The 23,714-nt window shown below is 49.4% G+C and overlaps 1 protein-coding gene and 1 pseudogene across 1 annotated transcript; both read right to left on the bottom strand.

The window, feature by feature from the left end:
- Nucleotides 1-10,521: 10,521 nt before the first annotated feature.
- On the bottom strand, nucleotides 10,522-11,057 carry LOC118652753 (annotated as a pseudogene).
- A 1,835-nt stretch (nucleotides 11,058-12,892) lies between these two features.
- LOC118652807 (insulin growth factor-like family member 1) lies at nucleotides 12,893-14,594 on the bottom strand. Its single transcript, XM_036302956.1, has 4 exons — nucleotides 14,507-14,594; nucleotides 13,893-13,946; nucleotides 13,519-13,783; nucleotides 12,893-13,246 (listed from the first exon to the last, which is right to left on the bottom strand). Exons 1-4 carry the CDS (start codon nucleotides 14,529-14,531, stop codon nucleotides 13,237-13,239), a joined length of 354 nt encoding a protein of 117 aa, XP_036158849.1. The 5' UTR covers nucleotides 14,532-14,594; the 3' UTR covers nucleotides 12,893-13,236.
- Between the last annotated feature and the right edge of the window lie 9,120 nt (nucleotides 14,595-23,714).

The raw sequence follows: 23,714 nt of genomic DNA, 5'->3' as shown, positions 1-23,714 counted from the left end.
TGGAATGACTCATTTCCTTCTGTACTTCTCTATGGTTTTGCTGAATATGGTCCAGTGTTTTTAAATATACATTTTTTATTGATTTTAAAGAGAAAGGGAGAGGGAGTGATAGAAACATCAATGATGACAGAGAATCATTAATTGGCTGCCCGTTGCATGCTGGATGGAGCCCGAAACTGGTATTGTGCCCTGACCGGGAATCACACCATGACCTCCTGGTTCAGAGGAGGACACTCAACCACTGAGGCACACCGGCCGGGCCAGTCTAAAGTTTTTTACATAAAAAAATGTCAATCTTTTCAGTTTGACAGTGTTGTCTCGGGCATGTCTGGAGTCAGCACGGAGCACATTCCTCCTGCCAGAGAACTGATCAGCCGCCAGCCCCTGTACTGCAGCCCATTGTGCTGACATGGGGGTGAGTGTTTCTGTTTGCTGGCAGGAGCCCGTTAAGCAGGAAAGGATGTGGGGAGCCCCTCCAGGCGGTGATCAGGAAAGCCCTGCTGCAGGGACTGCCCTCAGCCCTCAGCCTGAAGAACGCAGGGGGGCCCAGGAGCACCTCCCTGCAGCAGCAAGCACAGGGCAGGCCTGCGCCCTGGGAGTCCCCTGCATTCCTGACCTGCTGGGAGCAGAGATGACATTCCTCACATTCTTCCCTGTCCCCAGGGAGGGGCCCCCTGAAGCCAGGTGGAAAGAACACCCCAATGCTGCCAGGAGGGAGGCTGAGCCTGTGTAGCTGCTGGGCCCCAGGGAAGCCAGAGGGGAAGCCTGTGACAGGCGGGAACCCGGTTTCCTTCTCTGACTCACCTTCCAGAAGCACAGGCCTGCCAGCAGCACCTGGAGCTGGGGGGACGTCTCACCTGGGGTGTGTCCAGCAGAGCCTCACACCCGGCGGCTCCCCTTTCTGGAGGGGCTGGGCCTGGGCCTGAGGGAGACCCTGGCTGGTGCTGGGGGTGTGAGTCCAGTCCAGACCGTGCCTGGAACTGCACAGGGCCCTCGCGCCAGGGTCTTCCTTCCATAGAGGGAGCTGGGCAGAGGGTTTCAATATCTCCTATTTCCCAAGAGACCCTGAGTGTCCTCTGGTCTTTGGAAGGTACAGTGCCCCCAACTACTGGGCCCTTGGCTGTGGCCATGGCAGTGCTGTCCCTGACATCACAGAGCTTAAGTCCAGTAGAGGTAGCCGACTGGCCCCAAACGGGGACCACTGAGACTGGGCAAAGGAAGCTGCTATAGAACCTTTGTTAGTGGTGGTGTTAAGCTCAGATTTCAGGATCCCCAAAAAACCACCAGGGAGTCAGCTGAGTCCGATGCAAAAGCAAAAGAGTCTTTATTCGAGCTAGCTCCAGCTCCCCATCCACCACACTCGCCGATACAGCCGCAGGATGCAGAGAGAGAGAGAGCTCTGTGGGGAGAGGGGTTTTATACGGGAGTTGGAGTAAGGGGAGGAGAGAGGACTGTGGGCCCTGCCAATTGGCTAGGCCCAAGTCTGGGTCTTGTTACACGGGATGTGGTTGTGTCTATGGCGCGCACTTCCCTTGATTATCATTGGTTAGTTTAAAGAAATCCTAGGTGTGGCTAGCAGAGGCTTGGGCTTCTGGGAAGAAGCTCCTTGCTGAGCACATGGCTAATGGCTGCTGCCCAAAATGGAGGATCCAGGCTAAGATGGAGGGTGTAGCCCTCGCCCTTTCAGTGGCGGTGGCTTTGGGTGCCTAATGACCCTGGCTGGAAGCAGGAAAACACCTCAGGCAGGAATGTATATGAATATCAGGAGGAATGACACAGCACTAATTTATGCACAATGAGGTTTGTTATGCTCACAGGAGACAACAATAGGACTCCCCCAGGACAAGGGCTCCGGTTTCCTCTGAAGTGAAGTAAAGGAGAAGCATGGTGCAGGGGGGTGGCGGGAGGGAGCATTGTGGGGGGAGGGTGTTACCATTTGCTTCTATTTTGGCTGGGAGTTGGGAAGGTCTTGCTTTTTATGGTTGAACTTCCCTTGGGGTGAGGAGAGGCAGCCCAGATGTAGGGCTAAGGAGGGGGCATGGGCCCTGAAAGCTGCCAATCAAACATCCAACAGGGAGTCTGCCTCTTGATTCCAGGGAGTGAACGGAGCTCTGTAAAGAGCGTTTGTTCCCTTGGTTCCATGTCTCCATTGAAGAAGTTCCCGCTGTTATTCCCGTTTTGATATCCCTGAATGAATCTGAGCTCGCCCTCATAATGGTCTAGATAGTATTTCTTCCAGGTGGCTATTATTTGTCTCCCAATTTCCTCTCATTCTTCTTTTAATCCTCACGCAAAAATACTTTTTCCATGCATTTTTTTACAGAGACTGGGTTTGGGGCAGGGGGGGCGGGGGTGGAGAGATAAACACGGATGTGAGAGAGACGCAGGGATTGTTGCCTCCAGCAGGCGCCCTCTGACCTGGAATGGAACCCCAGACCTTCCTCTGGGTGCCGATGCTCTAACCACTGAGAGAAACGGGCCAGGGCTTCTTATTTTTAAGAAGATTTTACCTGAGACACACTGACTCCATGTGCCAGGGAACGAAATCTCAGATGCTCTTATTTTGAAACACACAGCACTAGAAGGAGGAGAGGCCCACGTCCTCTTTCTGTTGTGGTGGTTGGTGATTTTGATAATACTCACCCGAGGATATTTGTCCACTGACTTTTAGAGAGAGTGGAAGGGAGGGGAAGAGACAGAGAGGGAAGCATCAATATGAGAGGGACCCATCGATTGGCTGCCTCCCGCACACGGGATCGAGCCTACAACCGTGGTGCACGCCCTTGACAGGAATCAAACCCGAGACCCTTCAGTCCACAGACTGCGGCTCTGTCCACTCAGCCAAACAGCTGGGGCCCACGTCCTCTCTGACGGTGCAGAGTTGAACCCACATTTCCCATAGAAACAAGACAACTGCTTAGGTGCAGTTCACAGAATAAAATCAGTTTCTGAGCAGTGTTGATTGGAATCTGTACACATTAAAAGTGAATTCAAATACTTTTTTTTATACTCACTGGAGGATATTCTTACATTGATTTTTAGAGAGAGTGGAAGAGAGAGGGAAAGACAGAGAGAAACATTGACGTGAGATGAACACATCAATAGGATGCCTCCTGCACCTGCCCCGACCAGGGCCCTGGCCAGGGAGAAGCCTGCAACTGAAGTACGTGCTCTTGACCAAAATCAAACCCGGGACCTTTAGGTACTCAGGCCGACGCTCTGTCCATTGAGCCAAACTGGCCAGGGCCCAAATACTTTTTATTTCCTAATAAAGTCATTTAAATTGTTGCCCTTTTTAATAGCCCTCCTTTTTGTGTGTGATTTTTTTTACAGAAAAATTGCCTTAAGGCCAGTTAGTTATGGGGCAAAAATATTTGCAGTAAAAAATGGTTGCAGCAAGATGTCTGTGCAAAAATACCAGGCACATTATTTCTTGACATCATGGGAGGAGACAGAGGGAGGGTTCAAACCTGGGCCCTCTGACCCCAAGGCCTCAGGCTGTTGAGTGAGAGGCTCTCAGTGTCCACACCTCCCGGGACCAGCCACTGCCCTCCAACCATCAGAGCCCCCCTGACCTCCTGCCCTGGCCCAGAGTCTGACTCAGCTGTTCTGGGAGACCAGGCTCCATGCTCAGCAACTCCAGCTCCAAACATGCCCCAGGGGACAGGCTGCTCTCTCACCCTGGCTCCCTGCTCCACCTCACCCTCTTCCTGGCACACACCCCGGCTGATGCCAAGCCTGCTCCCAGCCTCCCCAGAGGAGTTGGCTCGCATTTAGAACGACCAAGGTTCCCAGCATCCTCATTCACTTTGGATTCTGAAAGAATTGTCAGCTAACGTGGTGGCCATGGAGGGGGCAGGAGAGTGTGTGGGGTCCCAGTGAAGGGGCGGTGTCTGGGGAAAGAGAGACCCTTGGGGCAGCAGGACATGGGAGCCACGGAGGGTGATGTGAGTGTCTGTGGGGCCACCGAGAGAAGGGGGTGTCTGAGGGGGTGCCGGATGGGGGTGAGGAATGTGGGGGTGGGCAGGGAGGCTGGTGGGTGTTAGAGGGCATCAGGTTTATGCTGGCCTTAGGAAACATGTTCCATTTTCTGCGACAGTTCGTATAAGATTGCTGCTTGGTTATGGGTGCCCTGGGTTCTTGCAATCTTCCAGGATAGACATCAAGGGAGGTCACCCGAAACCGATACTGACAAAGGTTTATTTAAGCTTCTGCACCAGGAAGTCAGCACTACAATGGGAGAGGAGACAGGCTGCTTCCCATCAGAGCCTGGGGAGGATGGTGAAGAGGTTGAGGCAGGAAAAGTGCCGCAAGTATGCAGAGCAGGGGCTGTGGTGGGCGCGTGCACTGTGGAACTACATGCTTCTTCTTGCCTGGCGCGACCTATTAGCATGTTAAAGCCCCACCCAGGGTGTGTGTTTTAGTATTTAAATGAGGGACGGTCACCAAAAGGACAGTGTTTGTTGCATGATGAGCTGAGCCCTGAAGTGGATCCTGTAGAGGGCAGGCTCCTTCAGGTCAGTCCCTGGTTGGCTGTTTGTCCTTAGGGGAGGGAGGGCCTGAGGGGAGCAGCCTGCCTGCCTCAGTGTTATTCTTAAGCCTTTGTAAGAGTTCACCTATGATGCCAATGGGCCTGGAGTTTTCTTGGTGATAAGTATTTAATGGCTCAATGGATAGGCCTGAATGTCCTATCACCTATTTAAGAGACTATGGACATGTTATATTTTTTTCTTAATCCTCAACCCAAGGAGAGTGTGAGCAGGATAAAGAGAGACATAGATGTGAGAGAGCCCCATCCATTGGTTGCCTCCTGCACTCCCACCAACCAGAGAGGGGATGGAGCCAGCAGCCCAGGTACATGCCCTGGACCAGGAAATTGGCATTTCTTCCTGTCCTCAGCCCCTCACTGGCTTCCCCTTTTGTCCAGGACCAATAGGCTGAGCCTCCCTCTTGGCAGCAGGAGGCAGTTATCTCCATTGTTCCCCAGAAGGCTCTCCCAGGGGAAAGCAGGAGATTGGTGGAGAACCAGCTGAGGGGGAAAGAGGCCGGTGAGCAGGACGTCACTGAGGAGGAAGGGCTAGGACTCCAGGGCCACATGCCAGCCTGCACAGGCAGCCTGCTCCCTGCCACAGCCAACAGGGAGCCCCCAGTCCAACTTCAGGGTTTCTGGCCTGATCTCTGCTACCTACAGCAGGGCGTTAGGGGACCATGACCTGGATGGGCACGCAGACCCTTCCTTGCTCTTAGAAGGAGGCTGACAGGTTCCCTGGCAGGTGGAGGTGCAGGCTCATGCTGGGGCTCCAGAGGTGCCCAGAGCAACACTGTACAACAGGGAAACTTCAAAAATTTAAAAATTAGAGTCTATGCAGTAAAAGCATAGAGAAGTCCCCAAAGACATGAGCCATCCCTTCCCTTGTGGGTGGGGCCACCACAATTACATACCAGGTGTGGTGGGGGCCCTGGGGTGGCATGGTGCCCCGTCCATGGACACGGGTCTTTGAGGTGGCACATTATGCACAAGTTCATATGATGTCCACCCTCACTATACACTGAACACAGACCCAGCTCTGTCCAAAGAGATTTCAACTCCCTCCTCCCAGGGGGACATAAAGAAATACAAGAAGGAGGTGACAGTGATGCCAGAGAGGACAGGTAGATGATGGCTCTGAGTGTGTCCCCCTCACCCTCTCAGGCCTGTCCGTGAGCGTGGAGAGTGGAGTAGTGCTGCCTGGACAAGGAGGAGGAGCCACAGACACACAGATACATTGGAATCCACCAGAGTTAAAGCTTTCACTTCAAAGGCACCATCAAGGGAGTGAGCTCAGCTGGTGTAGGTTAGTGCACGGAGCGTCTTCCCCTGGACCAAGAGGTTCCAGGTTTGATTCTCTTTCAGGGCACATGCCCGTGTTGCAGGCTTGACCCACAGTCGGGGGCATGCAGGAGGCAGCCGATCAGTGTGTATCTCTCATCGATGTTTGTATCTCTCTTTCCTTCTCCCTTCCTGTCTCAAATCAATAATTATATTTATGTATAAAAAAAGAAAGTGAGCCCTAGCTGGTTTGGATCTGTGGATAGAGCATCGGCCTGAGGAGTGAAGGGTCCCGGGTTCGATTCCAGTCAAGGGCACATGCCCAGTGGGGGATGTGCAGGAGGCAGACAATCAATGATTCTCTCTCATCATTGATGTTTCTTTCTCTCTCCTTCTCCCTTCCAGTCTAAAATCAATAAAATAAAATTAAAAAAAAACACATATTTTTAAAAAAGAAAGTGAAAAGACAACTCCCAGTATGAAAAAAAAAAATATTTGCAAATTATATGCCTGATAAGGGAACTGTATCCAGAATATAGTAAAAACTCTTACCAGTCAACAATAAAAAGCCAAACAACCAAGTAAAAAGTGGGCAAAGGATTTGAAGACATTTCCCTCAAAGATGACAAACAAACAGACGCAGAACCCATGACGAAATGATCCACATGCTGAGTCATTAGGGAAAGTGAATCAAAACCACAAACCTCTTCACACGGGTACAAGGGTACAAGTGTGCATTCACAGCGCAATTACTCTTAACACCTCAAGTTGGAAAGGACCCAAATGTCTATAAGCTGGTGAATGGTGATGTGCGGGTCTCCGCTGTGGATGCCACAGGGTGGGAAACCCTGGGGCCCTGGCCTGGGCCATTTGTCCTTGTGGCCCGTCCCGCAGGCATTTCCTCCATGGCAGTCCTGTTGTGGCTGGACCAGCCCTCGGAGTTAATATGATTGCAGGACACGCCTCCGCACCAGCCATTAGAGAATCTTAAGAACAGTATTTATTACTCACAGATCCCGGAGGGCACACGGCAGGCCAGAGGGCCGCACAGCAAGTGGAGAGCGGGGAGGAGGGTGGGCCTACGGGTCAGCCTTTATTAGGGTCCAGGGGTGGGGTGTCTAGGTTTGGAGGGCTCACTGTTTATTGGTGAATTTAATGCAATAAGAGCAGGAACTAGAGCACAGGAAGGGAGGCACAGGGGTCCCCAAGCTGTCAGTTACCAAGGTTACCCAGGACTTTCTACAGGGGATCCTCATGGGTGTGAGCCGTCCGGTTCCTTATTTGCGTGTTTTGCTGGTAGCTGCCTCCTACCCCTGGCAATTTGTTCCTTGTAGATGACTGTCTGTGATTTGGATGACATTTACATTTACAATCATTAACATTACAGTCAGAACATTAATGCCAGGCACTTGCACCACAATGAATGAACAGGATGTGCTGTGTCCAGACAATGGAATATTATTGTCACTAAAAAGAAGTGGAACTCTGATACATGCGACAACATGGATGAACCTTGAGAACCTTACACTCCATGAAAGACACAAGTGACCACCCAGCACATGATCCCACTTAAATGAAACGTCCATAATAGGTAAATCCATAGAGACAGGAAGCAGATCAGTGGATGGGAAGGGGCAGGGGAAAGGGTCATGAGGGTGACTGCTAATGGGTCTGGGCTTTCTTGTCGGGCTGATGGGAATGTTTTGGAATTAGTGGTGGTGGTGACACAACATTGTAAATAAACTAGAGGCCTGATGCACGAAATTCTTGCACTGGGAGCAGGGAAGGGGGGTTCCCTCAGCCCGGCCTGTGCCCACTCACAGTCTGGGATCCCTCTTGCAGTCTGGGACCCCTGGCTCCTTACTGCCCACCTGCTGGCTGCTCCTTAGCCCTGCTGCAGACGCAGGAGAGGTTCCAGGCACGGCCACTGCACTGGCCAGCCGTGAGCCCAGCTTCTGGCTGAGGGCACTCCCCCTGTGGGAGTGCACTGACCACCAGGGGGCAGCTCCTGCATTGAGCATCTGCCCCTTGGTGGTCAGTTCACTTCATAGCGTCTGGTCATTCAGTGGTTCAGTCAATTTGCATATTAGGCTTTTATTACATAGGATAGACCAGCCGTGGGCAAACTACGGCCAGTTTGAAATGACTAAAACTATTGAAAAAAAAGACCGTGCCCTTTTATGTAATGATGTTTACTTTGAATTTATATTAGTTCACACAAACACCCTATCCATGCTTTTGTTCCGGCCCTCCAGTCCAGTTTAAGAACCCATTGTGGCCCTCGAGTCAAAAAGTTTTCCCATCCCTGGGATAGACATTTAAAATCCACTGATTAAAATAATCCAATCAGAAATTCTGTTATGTGAATTTTACTTTAAAATATTAATGATAAAAGGTGAAAACTATGCACTGGGGAAAAAGAACAGCGGTAGATTTATTAGCTGCATGGCTGTCATTGAAGTACCGTGCAGTCAGGCAGCCTCTTCGATTTGCTGGCCCTAAAAAAAAAACCCGAGTTACCAGGAGCACCTGTGCAGGAATTTTTTAAAACTGGGCTGTGCTGGCTGAGTGGTTCAGTTGGCTACAACGTGCTCCCAATATGCTAAGGTTTTATGTTTGATCCTGGATCAGGGCACATACAAGAATCAATCAATGAATGCATAAATAAGTAGAACAATAAATCTTCCTTTTCTGTCTCCTTCCTTCCTTCCTTCCTTCCTTCCTTCCTTCCTTCCTTCCTTCCTTCCTTCCTTCCTTCCCTCCCTATCCTCTTTCTAAAATCAATGGGGGGGAAAAAACACACTGGCATAATGGTGTATGCAATTATGTATCTTAGTTTTTTTTTCCCCTTTAGCATTACGATGTGAACATTTCCATGTCAGTAGAGTATTTGAAATATATTATTAAAAAAGACATTGGATTACAATCTTTTTTTTTTCATGTTTTTATTTTTTTATTTATTTTTTATTTTTATTTTTTTATTGCTTAAAGTATTACAAAGGGTATTACATATGTCTCTTTTTTCCCCCCACCCTTGACAATCCCCTGGCCTCCCCTACCCCCCAGTGTCTTATGACCATTGGTTATGCTTATTTGGATGCATACAAGTCCTTTGGTTGATCTCTTACCCCCCGCTTCTGCGCCCCTACCCTCCCCAGCCTTCCCATTGCAGTTTGACAGTCTGTTTGAGGCAGCTCTGCCTCTGTATCTATTATTGTTCAAAAGTTTATAATGGTCTTTATTATCCATGAATGAGTGAGATCATGTGGTATTTTTCCTTCATTGACTGGCTTATTTCACTTAGCATAATGCTCTCCAGTTCCATCCATGCCGTTGCAAATGGTAAGAGTTCCTTCTTTTCTACAGCAGCATAGTATTCCATCGTGTAGATGTACCACGGTTTTCTAATCCATTCATCTACTGATGGGCACTTAGGCTGTTTCCAGATCTTAGCTATGGTGAATTGTGCTGCTATGAACATATGGGTGCATATATCCTTTCTGATTGGTGTTTCTGGTTTCTTGGGATATATTCCTAGAAGTGGGATCACAGGGTCAAATGGGAGTTCCATTTTTAGTTTTTTGAGGTAGCTCCATACTGTTCTCCACAGTGGCTGCATCAGTCTGCATTCCCACCAGCAGTGCACGAGTGTTCCTTTTTCTCCACATCCCCTCCAGCACTTGTCGTTGGTTGACTTGTTGATGATAGCCAGTCTGACAGGTGTGAGATGGTACCTCATTGTTGTTTTGATTTGCATCTCTCAGATGATAAGTGACTTTGAGCATGTTTTCATATGTCTCTTGGCTTTCTGAATGTGCTCTTTTGAAAGGTGTCTATTTAGATCCTTTGCCCATTTTTTGATAGGATTGTTTATCTTCCTTTTGTTAAGTTGTATGAGTTCCCTATAAATATTGGAGATTAGGCCCTTATCAGATATGACATTGGCAAATACGTTTTCCCACGCAGTGGGCTTTCTTGTTGTTTTGTTGATGGTTTCCTTTGCTGTGCAGAAGCTTTTCATTTTGATGTAGTCCCATTTGTTCCTTTTCTCTTTAGTTTCCAATGCCCTAGGAGCTGTATCAGTGAAGAAATTGCTTCGGCATATGTCTGAGATTTTGTTGCCTTTGGATTCTTCTAGAATCTTTATGGTTTCTCGTCATACATTTAAGTCCTTTATCCATTTTGAGTTTATTTTTGTGTATGGTGTAAGTTGGTGGTCTGGTTTCATTTTCTTGCATGTATCTGTCCAATTTTCCCAACACCATTTATTGAAGAGACTATCTTGACTCCATTGTATGTTCTTGCCTCCTTTGTCAAATATTAATTGAGCATATTGGTTCGGACTGATTTGTGGGCTCTCTATTCTATTCCATTGATCTATATGTCTGTTCTTGTGCCAGTACCAGGAAGTTTTGAGAACAGTGGCTTTGTAATAAAGCTTGATATCTGGTATTGAGATCCCACCTACTTTGTTCTTTCTCAAGATCGCGGCAGCTATTCGGGGTCTTTTTTTATTCCAGATGAATTTTTGGAGAGTTCGTTCTAGATCTGTGAAATATGCCGTTGGCATTTTAATTGGATTACAATCTTGAGACATGCAGGCACTGCACTAATTTTCTGCCATTAGGAAGTCTGAGATGAATCTATGGGTCCTCACCCAGAAATATATATATATTTTTATTAGTCAAGAACTTTATTTCAACTTTTATTAAACCAAATCCAAGAACTTTTCAATGCCTTACTAGAGTGTGGCCTCACAACTGAACCCTCAATTCTGCAGGGGAAGAGACTGTAGCTTCAGGCACATACCTGTAGTTTGGCCCTGTCTGGTCATACATGTTCCAACATCACCAGGCACAGAAAGCTCAGCGTGAGGATTTCAGCCCAAGCCTCCTACGGAAGGTACTTCTTCAGCTTCTCCACGACTTCCTGCTGCTCAGGGAACTTGAGTTTGCGTGGGGGCCCCTTCTTAATCCCAGTCCAGAGCTCCGCACTGCTGCAGCAGCGTCACCTGGAAGCTGCCCCTCCGGGGTTGGCAGGGTGCACGTTCAGCAGGAGCTCCGGGCCTCCAGGCGCAGCGCCTGGCTCAGGGCCGCGGCGTTGCGCCCGTACACGCGTCACCTCGTGCAATGCTCAGTAACGACGTCGCCTCCTCCACCTCCTTCTGGCCGCCAGCCAGCTTCTCCTGCTTCTCAGCTGCCGTGGTCACCGCCGCCTCTGCCTTCCGCTTCCTCCCGCGGGAAGCCATGGTGCCTGGAAGCTGGCCCGGGAACAGGGTGGAGACGCGGCCACGGAGCAGAGGACGACCCCTCTGCGAGCTCCAAACCGCAGGCCACTCTGCTCCCAGAACAAAACCTCCCGCAAGCAGCGGAAAGCGTGGCCCACCCAGAAATATTTTTAAACTGCCCTAGCCGGCTTGGCTCAGTGGATAGAGCATTGGCCTGCAGACTGAAGGGTCCCAGGTTCGATTCCGGCCAAGGGCACATGCCTGGTTCCAGGCTCCATCCCCAGTAGGGGGTGTGCAGGAGGCAGCCAATCAATGATCCTCTCTCATCATTGATGTTTCTATCTCTCTTTCTCCCTTCCTCTCTGAAATCAATAAAGAAATATGTTTTTTAAAAAAGGAAATATTTTTAAACTAAAAAGGCCAAATAATTAAAGTTATTTATATGTGTAAGCTAAAACAGAGAAAAAATGTTCACTTTTCAACAAGCACTGACACATTTCATATCTTCCAGGCATGTTTTGAAATCCTTTACAAATATTGATTCATTTAATCTGGTTTTCCTAGTCATTTTTACAAAGGGGGAAACTGAGGCACAGAGACAGTCCTCACTCCCAGAATCACACACATGAGAGCAGGAGCAGGGTCTGCCCTGGGCACTCCAGCTGCAGAGTTCCTGCTCCCCCAGCACCTGCTGCCCCCATCATGTCCCTGCAGACAAGCTCTTCCAGGCACAGAACCTTCTGGAAGTCACACTAGGCACTGCTGATGGTGTGTTTTTATTGGAGAGGGAGACAACGGCTGAGGATGGGGAGGAGCTTTGCCTTACATGTTGTTTATTCCCCAGCTGCTAATATTTACAATGTGGGGGAGGGAGGGGCAAGTTCCTCTGAGCCCGGTTTGGGGAGACCCATCTCAGTGACCCAGAAGTCCCTGCCTTTTCTGTCCAATTTTCATATGATTGTTTACAAATAAAATTAGTACACAGAAAATAGTTTTAATATCCTTCACAGTTTAAAGAGTCTGGAGAGGACAGGAATTTGCAACCTCTGTCCAGGGTCCTGGACATGCCCAGTCCAGGCCAATTCACTCCCCTCCAGGCTGGGGGTCCGAGTCCCCATGGTCCCCTGTGATCCTCACCGCGTGTCCTGGGTGCCGCGCCTCCCTGAACCCCGTCCCACTTTAGGGAAGTCTGACCTCACACACCGCAGAGCCCGACCCCTGTGACCGCGGTTCCCGCCCGTGTCTGTGGCTGGGTGAGCCTAGGAGCTCAGGAAGGAGGTTCCACCCGCGGTTTGGATGAAAGTCAATTGGAAATGCTGGCACCTCTTTGGACGCCTCCCAGACCGTCTTTAGGAGGCAAGTCAGTTCTTCCCGTGAGAGTTCCAGCCTCCCACACCACAGCTCACTGGCCGGCGGGGACACGTGGAGAGCCCAGCCCTGGGGTTGGGGTGCAGGGGAGGCACCTTTTCCTTGCCCAGCGCTGGGGACTCCTCCCTGGTCTCACTCACAGCGCCTGCCCGCCCTGCGCCCGCCTCCCGCCAGGGGGCGTGCTGCCCTCACCTCCCTCTCCTGGGCCAGGCAGGTGGTGGGGGACAGATTCAGCGCCAAAGCCCCTCCCTCCCTGTGGCCGCGCCCCCTCCCTGTGCTCAGCCCAGGTGAGGTGGAAACAAGAACTGGATCCCTGTGACCCAGATGCAAATGTTACTCAGCAAAACCCGCAGACCATGGGGAACACCTGACATTTGTTCTTACATGGGAGACGTGGACATTCCTTGTGACCCCAGGAAGCCAGAAAAAGACCCCCTGTCCACCACTTAGGACCCTTCCCAACCGTTCATGAGCCGGGACAGAACAGGTAAAACTGCAAAGTTTATTAAGTGCCAGGTGTTTGGTGCCAGGTGAGAAAGGAGCCGAAGGTAATGGGGTTGTGCTTCATGGTACCAGCTGTAGGGTTTGGGGCCCTCAGACCTCCATCAGCAAAACAAACTCTCACAATTGTCCAGAATCAGAGAAAGGGGACCGGTCACCACTGAGGACAGAGTTAGAGGGCTAGAGGAGCCAGCATAAGACGGGCACGTTGACTCTGAGAGTCTCCTGTCCCCACATATCCCCTGCAGTCCCGGAGCTCAGTCAACACCAGGCCCCATCTCCGGGCTCAGTGAGGAACAGAATCTGCAGTCATCTGGTCACCCGTCCTCGGTCATCTGACACTGCGGAGAGAGAAGGCCAGAAATGCAGGGACAGACGATTATGGACAGGGAAGTGGAAAAGAGAGACACAGAAGGACAGCAAAGGGGGTGAGAGAAATAAAAACCAAAGGGGAGAGAAACAAGGAGATAAAAAGGGAGAGATTGACTAGAGCAGGGGGACAGGAGTAGGGGACAGCCAGAACAGGACAGGACGGTTGTCATGGACAGTCCGGTGTCCACAGCCTCCCCAGACCCCAACAAGCCCTATTCCTGTGAAGGGGACAGGATCTTACCTGGAACAAACCCTGTCACCCGGGAATGGGCCGAAGGAACACGCCTGGCCTCTCACTTTTACCACGAAGGTCTCCTGGGGTTTGAATGACCACCGGGGACAGCACTGCTCGAAGCAGATCCTGAAGGTGCAGTTTCCACACTTCCGGGAAGTACTCAAGGGCACCACAGCATCGTCATAGCAACAGTCCTCCTGGGGGTCGTAGAACCTGTCCCCACATCTTGAGTGTGACTGGCACAGCATCAGGTGAGCACCCGTGGGGGACACTGGAGGAGACAGAGCTGGTGTGGCCCAGATGGCCGGGCATGCAGGGCAAAGCAGGGACCCTCTGGATGCCACCCACCACCCGAGTGTCCCTGTCCCTCCTGCACTCACCTGGGGCTCCCTGTGAGCAGAGGAGGCTGATGATGCAGAGAGCAGCCCAGACAGCTGTGGGGGAGGAGCTGGATGAGGTGCGGCTGAAGGGGCAGCCATGGGTCCACCTCAGGGAGCCCTTCCTGGGGCAGAGGAAGGTCTGGGGAGGTGGGGGGGTCTCTGTTCTGACTGAGGCTCAGGGAAAGGGATAGGGGCTTCCAGGGTGGGATCTGGTCACCTGTGTTCAGAAGCCCTGGGATTATTGACCTGTGGAATGTGGGGGGTGCTGGCAGGGTGCTTGAGAGAAATGAGTTTAGGATTCGGGGGGATGTGGGTGCTCAATGGGCAGGTGTTGAGAGCAGGAGGCCCAGGTGCACTCAGGGGCTGAGCTGATGGGTTGCTATGGAGATGACCCACATGAAAGTCTAGAAGACTGGGTTTGGGGTGGGAAAGTGGGGCAAGGGTGGCATTGGGCATGAGTTTCAGAACCGAATCTGAGATGTGGATGGAGATGATATTGGGGAGATGGATCGGTAAGGCCTGGTGCTAAGGAGGAGAAGTAGGTTGAGGTAGGGATGGGGCGGTGGCTGAGAATGGAGCTGGGCTCCGAGGGAATTGGGGTGGGTCCTCCTTACCCAGGATGTAGCATCGGGGAGTCATGGCTCTGGGTTGGCTGCAGCGGAATCAGAAGAAGGTCTGCAGTTCCCAGCAGGTGCTTTTATATCTCTGATAAGGGCGGTGATGTCATCGAAGCTCCTGCCTTCTGGCCAGGCCTGCAGAGACTCGCTGGGCCCTTGGGTCAGGATTATCCAGACATCATCTCTGGCACCATGGAATCCTCTGAGAGCCAGCACCCCGCCCCCCACTCTTCATGATACTTTCCCCAAATGCCTCCCACGCATGCCCAGCACCAGGGCCTCCTCAGCAAGCAGGACACGCCTCAGAGCCACCCCCCTCTTCCAGGATGAATCCACCAAACAGCTTTTCCATTTCATCTTTTAAGTCTTTAACTTTCTCCACTGCCTTTTGCACATTGCTAACCTCTTACATCCTATGTGTGAGGGGTGTGCCCTCAGCTCCCTGACCTCACAGCCCTGACCAGGAGCTGGTCAGTAAACCACAGCTCAGGGTACTGAGGTGAAAGTGATGAGTTTTTATTCTTGGAAATTCCAGGTTGAGCAAGGTTGGGGAAAGGAGGAAATACGTGGGGTGGCTCATGAAACAGAAGGGTTTTAGATTTAGTTGAACAGACCAGCGTACACTCCGCACAAGCAGGTAGAGGTCAGAATCACACTCTAAAGTGAAGATACTCATAGAAAGTAACATTCCAGCAACAGAAATAATGACACGGATCACAGTGGTCAGCACCAGTGGTGTGGACAGCTCCTTCTGCTCTCTGGACACAGGCACCCCATCCAAATGTTCTTACTCTTCATGTTTATATGTGTGGTAAAATACACATAACATAGCTTACCATTTAACCAATGTAGGTTCAGTGGCATCCAGTGCATTCAAGGTGCTGTGTAACCATCACCAGAATGTCTTCAACACCCCCTAGACCCCCGCACAACATTGAGCCATCATCGCCCATTCCACCCTCCTCCCAGTCCCTAGAAACAATTAATCTGCTCTCGGTATCCATGTCTTTCCCTATTTTGGATTTTCCATATGGATGGAAAGCTATAATATGTGCTGTGTGTCTGTCTTCTTTCACTTATCTCAAAGTTCCCAGGATTCATCCATGTTGTAGCATGGATCAGTACTTCATTTCTCATGAGAAATAACATTTTATTATATGTACATACCACCTTTATTTTCACCATTTACTAATTGATGGACATTTGTGATGTTTCCACCTTTTGACTCTTATGAATATGGTTGCTATGAACATTCGTGTACAAGAGATTTTTGAACAACTGTTTCATTTATTTGGGTTCTATACCAGGGAGTAAAATTGCTTGTTCACATGCTAATTCTATGCTGATTTTTGGAGAAACAAACAGTTTTCCAGTTTTGTACCACATTACATTCACACTAGCAAAGTATGAAGTTTACAATTCCTCCACACCCTTGCCTAATCATCATTCAAGTAAATTTGGAGTTGTAAGTCCTAGTAGTTCTGATTTCAAGTTCCCTTTCTTTTTTTTTCTTTTTTAAATTAAATCTTTATTGTTCAGATTATTACAGTTGTTACTCTTTTTCCCACCATACATCCCCTCCACATGGTTCCCACCCCCCATCTGCCTTCATCCCCTGCCCCCAATGTCCTCATCCATAGCTGCAAAATTTTTGTTCAGTCTCTTCCCACATCCCCCACATCCCTTCCCCCCCCCCCGAGAATATTCAGTCCATTCCCTTTCTATGCCCCTGATTCTATTATAATCACCAGTTCATTCTGTTCATCAGATTATTTATTCACTTGATTTTTAGATTCACTTGTTGATAGATGTGTATTTGTTGTTCATAATTTGTATCTTTACCTTTTTCTTCTTCTTCCTCGTCTTAAAGGATACCTTTCAGCATTTCATATAATACTGGTTTAGTGGTGATGAACTCCTTTAGCTTTTTCTTATCTGTGAATCTCTTTATCTGACCTTCAATTCTGAATGATAGCTTTGCTGGATAAAGTAATCTTGGTTGTAGGTTGTTGCTAGTCATCACTTTGAATATTTCTTGCCACTCCCTTCTGGCCTGCAAAGTTTCTGTTGAGAAATCAGCTGACAGTCATATGGGTACTCCCCTGTAGGTAACTGACTGTTTCTCTCTTGCTGCTTTTAAAATTCTCTCTTTGTCTTTTGCTCTTGGCATTTTAATGATGATGTGTCTTGGAGTGGTCCTCTTTGGATTCCTTTTGTTTGGGGTTCTCTGCACTGCCTGGACTTGTGAGTCTATTTCTTTCACCAGGTAGGGGAAGTTTTCTGTCATTATTTCTTCAAATAGGTTTTTCAATATCTTGCTCACTCTCTCCTTCTGGCACCCCTATAATTTGGATGTTGGTACGCTTGAAGCTGTCCCAGAGGCTCCTTACACTGTCTTCGTATTTTTGGATTGCTTTTTCATTTTGCTTTTCCCATTGGGTGTTTTTTGCTTCTTCATATTTCAAATCTTTGACTTGATTCTTGTGATCCTCTAGTCTGCTGTTGGGAGTCTGTATAATATTCTTTATTTCAGTCGGTGTATGCTTTATTTCTAGTTGGTCCTTTATCACAACCTCGAGGGTCTCATTAGATTTCTTGAGGGTCTCATGAAGTTTATCAGCAGTTTCTAGAAAATTCTTGAAAAACCTTAAAAGTGTGGTTTTGGCCGAAACCGGTTTGGCTCAGTTGATGGATCGTCGGCCTCCAGACTGAGGGGTCCCAGGTTCGATTCCGGCCGGGGGCGTGTGCCTGGGTTGTGGGCACATCCCAGTGGGAGATGTGCAGGAGGCGGCTGATCGGTGTTTCTAACTCTCTATCTCTCTCCCTTCCTCTCTGCAAAAAAAATCAATAAAATATTTTTTAAAAAAAACAGCGTTCAATTATGTTTAAAAAAAAAAAAAAGTGTGGTTTTGAATTCTATATCCAGTAGTTTGCTTTCGACCATTTCTGTCATTTGTGTCCTGTTCCTTTGTCTCCGCATTTTTTTATGCTTCCCTGTGTTGATAGAGTGGCTTTCTGTACTAGGTGTCCTACAGGGCCCAGTTGCTCAGCCTCCCCAATTACCTGACGTAGACACTCTTGGTGCACCTCCTTGTGGGCTTTGTGCACAGTCTTGTTGTAGTTAAGCCTTGATTGTTGTAGGTAACACTGGGAGGGATAGACCTCCAGGCCAATTGGCTGTTGGAATCAGCTGTCTCTGCAGTGGGAGAACTTCTGTGCTGAAGACACCCCTCCAGGGCAAGACTTGCTTCAGTGGGGCTTTGGTGCTCACTGAGTCTGCCCCCTGAGTGTGTCCCTTATGGGTCTGAGTGGTTGCAATCTGGATGGTCCCACACTGACCACCGGGCACACTGGCTCCTGTATCTCTAAGGAGGTGCTAATCTAGTCTCTGCCTGAGGCTATCCATCAGGAGCCAGCTGTGAAGCAATGCAAGTTGCTGTGGGGCCTTGTGTCAGCTGCAGTTTGTTAGGTAATTATCAGATTGCAAAGGGCCAGGCATTTCATATGCAAAAGCCTCCGTGCATGGCGTGGGCAGGGCGGGGCCCCAGGGGATCAACGGGGTGGAGCAAGCAGTTATGGCTGCTCTCAGCCCTGCCCTCAGAGGCACTGCTTCTCAGTGCCCCAGCAATTGCTGCAAGCACCTCTGAGAGAAAGCTGCCCTCAAGTTCCAACCGATGCCAGACAGTCCCGTTTCTCCCGTATGAGTCTGGGTCCCCAGAGACTCGCCCGGAACTGGAGCTCAGAGCTTGAGACTCCCTCCTGATTGAAAAACACAACCGTGTCCTCAGCCGCCAGCCATCTCCACATGCGCCTCCATACCTCTGTATTTTACTTCTGCACCGCACCTCCTCTGAGTCTTGGTATGCTTTTCTCTTTCCTCCTAGTTGTAGAATTTCCACTCAGCCAGCCTTCCTGTGGTTCTGGATGATGTCGGTTCCGTCTTTTAGTTGTATTTTTGAAGTGGTTGTGCGAGGCAGCAATCTCCGGTGTTTACCTATGCCGCCATCTTGGTTTCTCCTCTCAAGTTCCCTTTCAAAATGACTTAGAGGAGAATGATTCAAGCTGATGACACATAAAAGATCTAAACTCATCTCCTTCTATGGACACAACAGTTCACTATGAAATACATACACTCACACAAAATATACGATACATCAAAACCATAAAACATGGGGGAGTGGAATAAGTATGTGGGGAGGGAATTTAAAGCACCTTCAAACTTAACTTGCTATTTACTTAACACAGACTGATATACATACGGGCTAATACATGTGAGCCTCATGAAAACCTCAAAACAAAAACATGCAGTAGATACACAAAAGATAATGAGAATGAAATCAAATCATACCACTAAAAAGGTAATCAAACCAGAAGAGAACTGAAAAGAAGGAACAGAGAGGAACCACAAAGCAACCAGAAAGCAATGAACAAAATGGCAAAAGGTACATCCATAAGGGCTTAATGCCCTCTCACCGCCCAGTAATAAAGCCACTTGAGGAAAAAGGGGGGGCATTGGATACACCTTGGAGCCATCCCCACTTTCCCAGGTTGAAAGAGCAGATCATGCCTTATCCACCTCACCCCACAAGTCTTCTACTTCTCCCAAGTTCTTTTGCAAATTTCAGACTCTCCTGAGGGAGCTCATCAACAACCTGTCCTACCTCACACTCCCAACCTAAGGACCAGGGAGTAGTCACTGCTCACCTGACCACAGTGGGTGTTATTCAGGTGGAAGAGAGCATCATAGTCAGTGACCTTTTATTTATATACTAGAGGCCCGTTGCACGAAGATTCGCCCAATAGGCCTTCCTTCCCCTGGCTGTGGGCACCGGTTTTCCTCCGGCACCCAGGACCCAGGCCTTTGGTCTGGCCGCAGCGGAGAAGCCAAGCCTCTTTAGTCTTCAGTCAACTTCAGTCTTTGCTCGGCCAGAGCCTTCAGTCTTTGTTCTGTGTCTGCCTATGCAAATTAACCCACCATTTTTCTTGGGTTAATTTGCATACTCATCCTGATTGGCTGGTGGATGTAGCAGAGTAATGACCAATTTACATATTTCTCTTTTATTGGTGTAGATTATTAGTGTAGATTTGGAAATTCTACTTTGAATAAGTGGACAAAAAGAGAAACTTGCCAGGTTTCTGGGATCCCTCCTGAAACAATGACAGGAACTCAAATGCCAAAAGGACACTATGTCTACTTCTGTTGTGTTTTTAGTTGTCATTTATTCAAGGACACACAGCTTGTACATCTCAGGCACAATTGCAGGCTCTGAGATTCAAGCTGAGGCTGCCCTGCAAAGGTCAGTCTTTTCATTTGGTTCGCAGAGAAGCAGAGAGAGAAGGGGAGGGGCAGGAAGAGGAGAGGAGACTCTGAATGAGAGAATGGGAGAAGTTGGGCAGGACACTTGGTAAGGAATTGATGACTTAGAAGTGATTGATGTAATGCATGGCATTGTCATACTTATTTGTATCACTGACATTCTGGACAAAAAAGTCCAAAGACTCTCCCGTAGATCATGACCGTGTAGGAGTGATGGCAACAGGACCAGTGAACGGTTTCCACTGTTTCCTTCAAAGAAACTCATCTTCTTTGTCCTGAATTTGCTTGATTTGTGGAGGAGGGGAGAGGTTTGTCCTCTGAGAGAGCCACCTGGGATCAGGAGGGAGGGAGCTGCTCCCCTGAGGGAGGATGACGCTGCACTTTATTGCCTGTCTTTCTTCCACTTTCTTTTGAAACCATGTGTTAGCTGCATGATGCGATATCTGTTTGTTCTAGTAGATGCAGCCAAATCAGTAATATCAGTAAATATTAAAATCAGTAATAAAGAAAGCTCGGTGCCCAGGTCCAACTGGCACACTCCAGGCAGTGCCTAGATGTAGGCAGCCTGGATTTCTAGCCTGGGTTGGGCCCTTGTGCGTGGGATAGAGGAGCAGGGAACATGATGCTGTAATCAGATGATGCAGAGAGCTTATTCTGCACAGAGGGGCCCTTAGGCCTTCCCAGCCTATGAGATCCAGGCTTCAGCTGAACAAAAGCGTTACGGGGGGACGGGGAGGCTGCCTGGGGGAGGAGAGGTTCAAACTTTAGGCACCAATTCCCAGAAAGTCGGTATGTCAGGACAGACATGTTGAGTTAGATACACCCTGGACACAGTGCTTTCAGTCATTCATCCACTCCTTCATCCATCCACTTCTTAATTAATCCATTCAGCATTCCCTGAGCACCTGCTCTGTCATCAGACTTTTGCTGTTGATGCTGGGGACCCAGTGGTGACTTAGTCCCAGGCCCTGTCCTTCTGGTTCTCACATCTATTGGTGGACACAGACCACCCCACACAATAGTGACCCAGAGTTTGAAGGGCTGGGAAGGGGGACCAAGGGCATCAAGGGTGGCTTCCTGGAGGAGGGCACATCTGAGCTGTGATTTTAAGAGTGAGCAAGAACTGTGACTGTTTCAGTGGGGTTCAGCCCTGGGAGCGCAGAGGGCGGGGCAGGGCCAATCACCCTGTGGCCTTGATGAGGATTCTGGACTCCATCCGAGTGCATTAGGAGCCACAGCTGGGTCCTAAGCAGGGGATGGAAGTGGTGAGATGTGAGTCTGTGGAAGATCCCAGTGTCTGTCTCTTGTCAGGGAGTCGACAGGAGGCAGAAGACCAGGGAGGAGGCATCTGAAAGCAGAAATACCAGAGTCTAAATGTCTGTGCTCTCCCAAGGGGTGGAGGCAGCACGCTCCTCTCCCTGCTCTTCAGACCCCCCCTCTATTACACCTGCCGGGTAAAGAATTAATCCCCAAACTGTGAGCCATGACACTCTTTCAGGCTATAAAACCAATGAGTTTGTCAAAACAGATACTCTAAAAAGTAACATAGAGTTTATTGAAAATAGAATGTGAACCATTCCTGGGTAGTTCCATCTGTTTTTGAACCGTCCATATTGATAAAATCATGTAGCACCTATTTTTCCCAGTGAGTCACGTACAGATACTTAGTAAACACGAGAATGGAAAGGCTCCGGGCACAGACTTGCAGTCTCCTTTCCAGACTTAACTGTTCCATCATGTCTTGTAAAAAAAAAGGGGGGGGAGGGGGGGCGGGGGCGGGGATCAAAGGTCGGCTCTGTACCCAACTAGGTGTCTCTACCAAGAAGAGTGGAAAGGGTGGCCCGGATGCCATCCAGACCTAGAGAGGAACAGGTTCCCTGGGGCAGAGTTGGGGTTGGTGTCTCTCAGCCCAGCTGCCCTCCTGCCTTGGATCCTGGTCTCTGTAGCAGCTGAGTCAGGACTTGGGTGGGAAAATGGTAGGATCAGGGCAGGGCAGGGGGTCTTGGAGGCTGTGCTGGTGAAATGGGCATTGAGGGCCAGTCCATGAACAATTGGAGCCCCTGACTTGACAGTGATGAGGGTTTTGGGTCAGACAGTCCTGAGTTAGAATCCTTACACTTCCTCAAAGGGTGCAATAGGCTACTTACAGGTAGCGCTGTTCATCTCCCTGTATAAGAGAAAGATTTGATTTTTCGTGTGACTGACAGCTTTTAGCCCCAGCACACTCCCACTGCACATGGGAGCTGATTTTGCTGCACTTGGTGGCAGAGCAAAGGACAAACCCGCCACCCCAGCCCACATGCAGGAACCTAACACTGGACCGAGGCCTTAGGCAAAAAAAACCCCAAAAACAAGCAAACAAAAACAGCCAACTTCATGCCTGTTCACACCTGTTTCACACAGGAATGAACCTGATCCCTTCCCCTCAGGGTAATGTTGTTGCTGTTCCTTGGATCAAAGATAAGCATTACTTCATCTTCAGTGATGCCCGTGTGCCATTCTGTCATCCAACACAGGCACCTGTGCAGTAGAGAAGGCAAAGCCCCTATAAACAATCCCCAACAAGCTGCCTCTACGTCCCCCATCTCTGTGCTGCCCCTTCTGGGTTGTCCGTCTGGGATGAGTCTGGCATCTCTACTGGACCTAGACCCTCATGTGGTCGGGACCAGGGCTGCCTCGGTCACCACTGTGTTCCCAGTTGTTCCCACTGCAAAGGATGCTCAGGGTCCCATGGGGAGCAGGAGTCTATGGAGACCCCATTGGCTGAATTCTCTCTGCTCAGTTTTCTTAGGAAGATCCTGGCATGAGGCCTCACTGCCGGTCACAAAAACAGTGATGTAATATCTCTGAGTCACCTGTCCCAGGCTCAGCCCCTCTGGAAAGGGCAAGTGGGCCCTGATTCCAGGCTCCCCTGGAACCAACCCCAGAGAAGACATTCCCACAGCTCCCTGTGGTTCTGGGAGAGCCGTGAATATGAAATGTGAAGCAGACAAAATGTTTCCCTTTACAGGCAGGTGTAAAGAGGCTGGATCTCCTCCTGGGTGCATAGGGTGTTATTTCCATCTGGCCTCAGGGAACTCCTTCCAGGGAACAGGCAGAAATTTGGTGGAATTTCCTGTTTTCATAAAGAATGTCAGGTATGTGGGATGTGGCTGAGGAGGAGGGGCAGACCCCTCAGTGTCAGAGGGCCAGTCCTCCAGTGCCTGATTGGGTGGAACAGTGCCCTTGGCTCCACCTGTGGATTTCAAGCTTGAAGGCTGGTCTCTGCTACATGCAGAGGCCATTCCTTACAGGCCACACCTGGATGCTCAGGCCGGATCGCTTCCTGCCTCAAATGCTCTGCAGCTGTAGCAGGAACATCAGGAAACAGAAAGCACTCAAACTACTCCAAATAGAAGGAGCTTTACTACAGGACTGGGGTCTGACCAACACCATGCCAGGCTCCCACAAATGACCTGTAAGAACAGCTCTGAACTAGGAACTTCACATTTTTTTAGTGAGAAATGTAAGTGGAAACTGTTCAGCATACATTATACAGAAGTATCCCAAACACAAGGGTAATCTTGCCTTCAAATGTGAATGGAGAATTTTTTATTAGATACTAGAGTTCAGTAGATCTACTACGTCTGGATGCTGGGATGAGTGGGTGTTACTTTTCTTGGGGACATTTCTCTAAAGTGGCCACATTGTGCACAGGCCCAGGTGACCTTCACTGCCTCCATCACCCAGTTCAGCTTTCTCCTCCCAAAGGGACATAGAAACACAATTGAGTGTGAACAGATATGGTAAGGAACACAGGCAAATATGACATTGGAGATTTCACAAAAAATGTTCTTGAGTCATTTGGTAAATTTGGGTCTTTATTAACCTAAGTACCACTACCATCAC

This window comes from Myotis myotis, unplaced genomic scaffold (assembly GCF_014108235.1).
Source record: "Myotis myotis isolate mMyoMyo1 unplaced genomic scaffold, mMyoMyo1.p scaffold_m19_p_34, whole genome shotgun sequence".
NCBI classification, from domain to species: Eukaryota; Metazoa; Chordata; class Mammalia; order Chiroptera; family Vespertilionidae; genus Myotis; species Myotis myotis.
The sequence above is the reverse complement of the archived record's forward strand: the minus strand, read 5'-3'. Positions and strand labels throughout refer to the sequence as shown.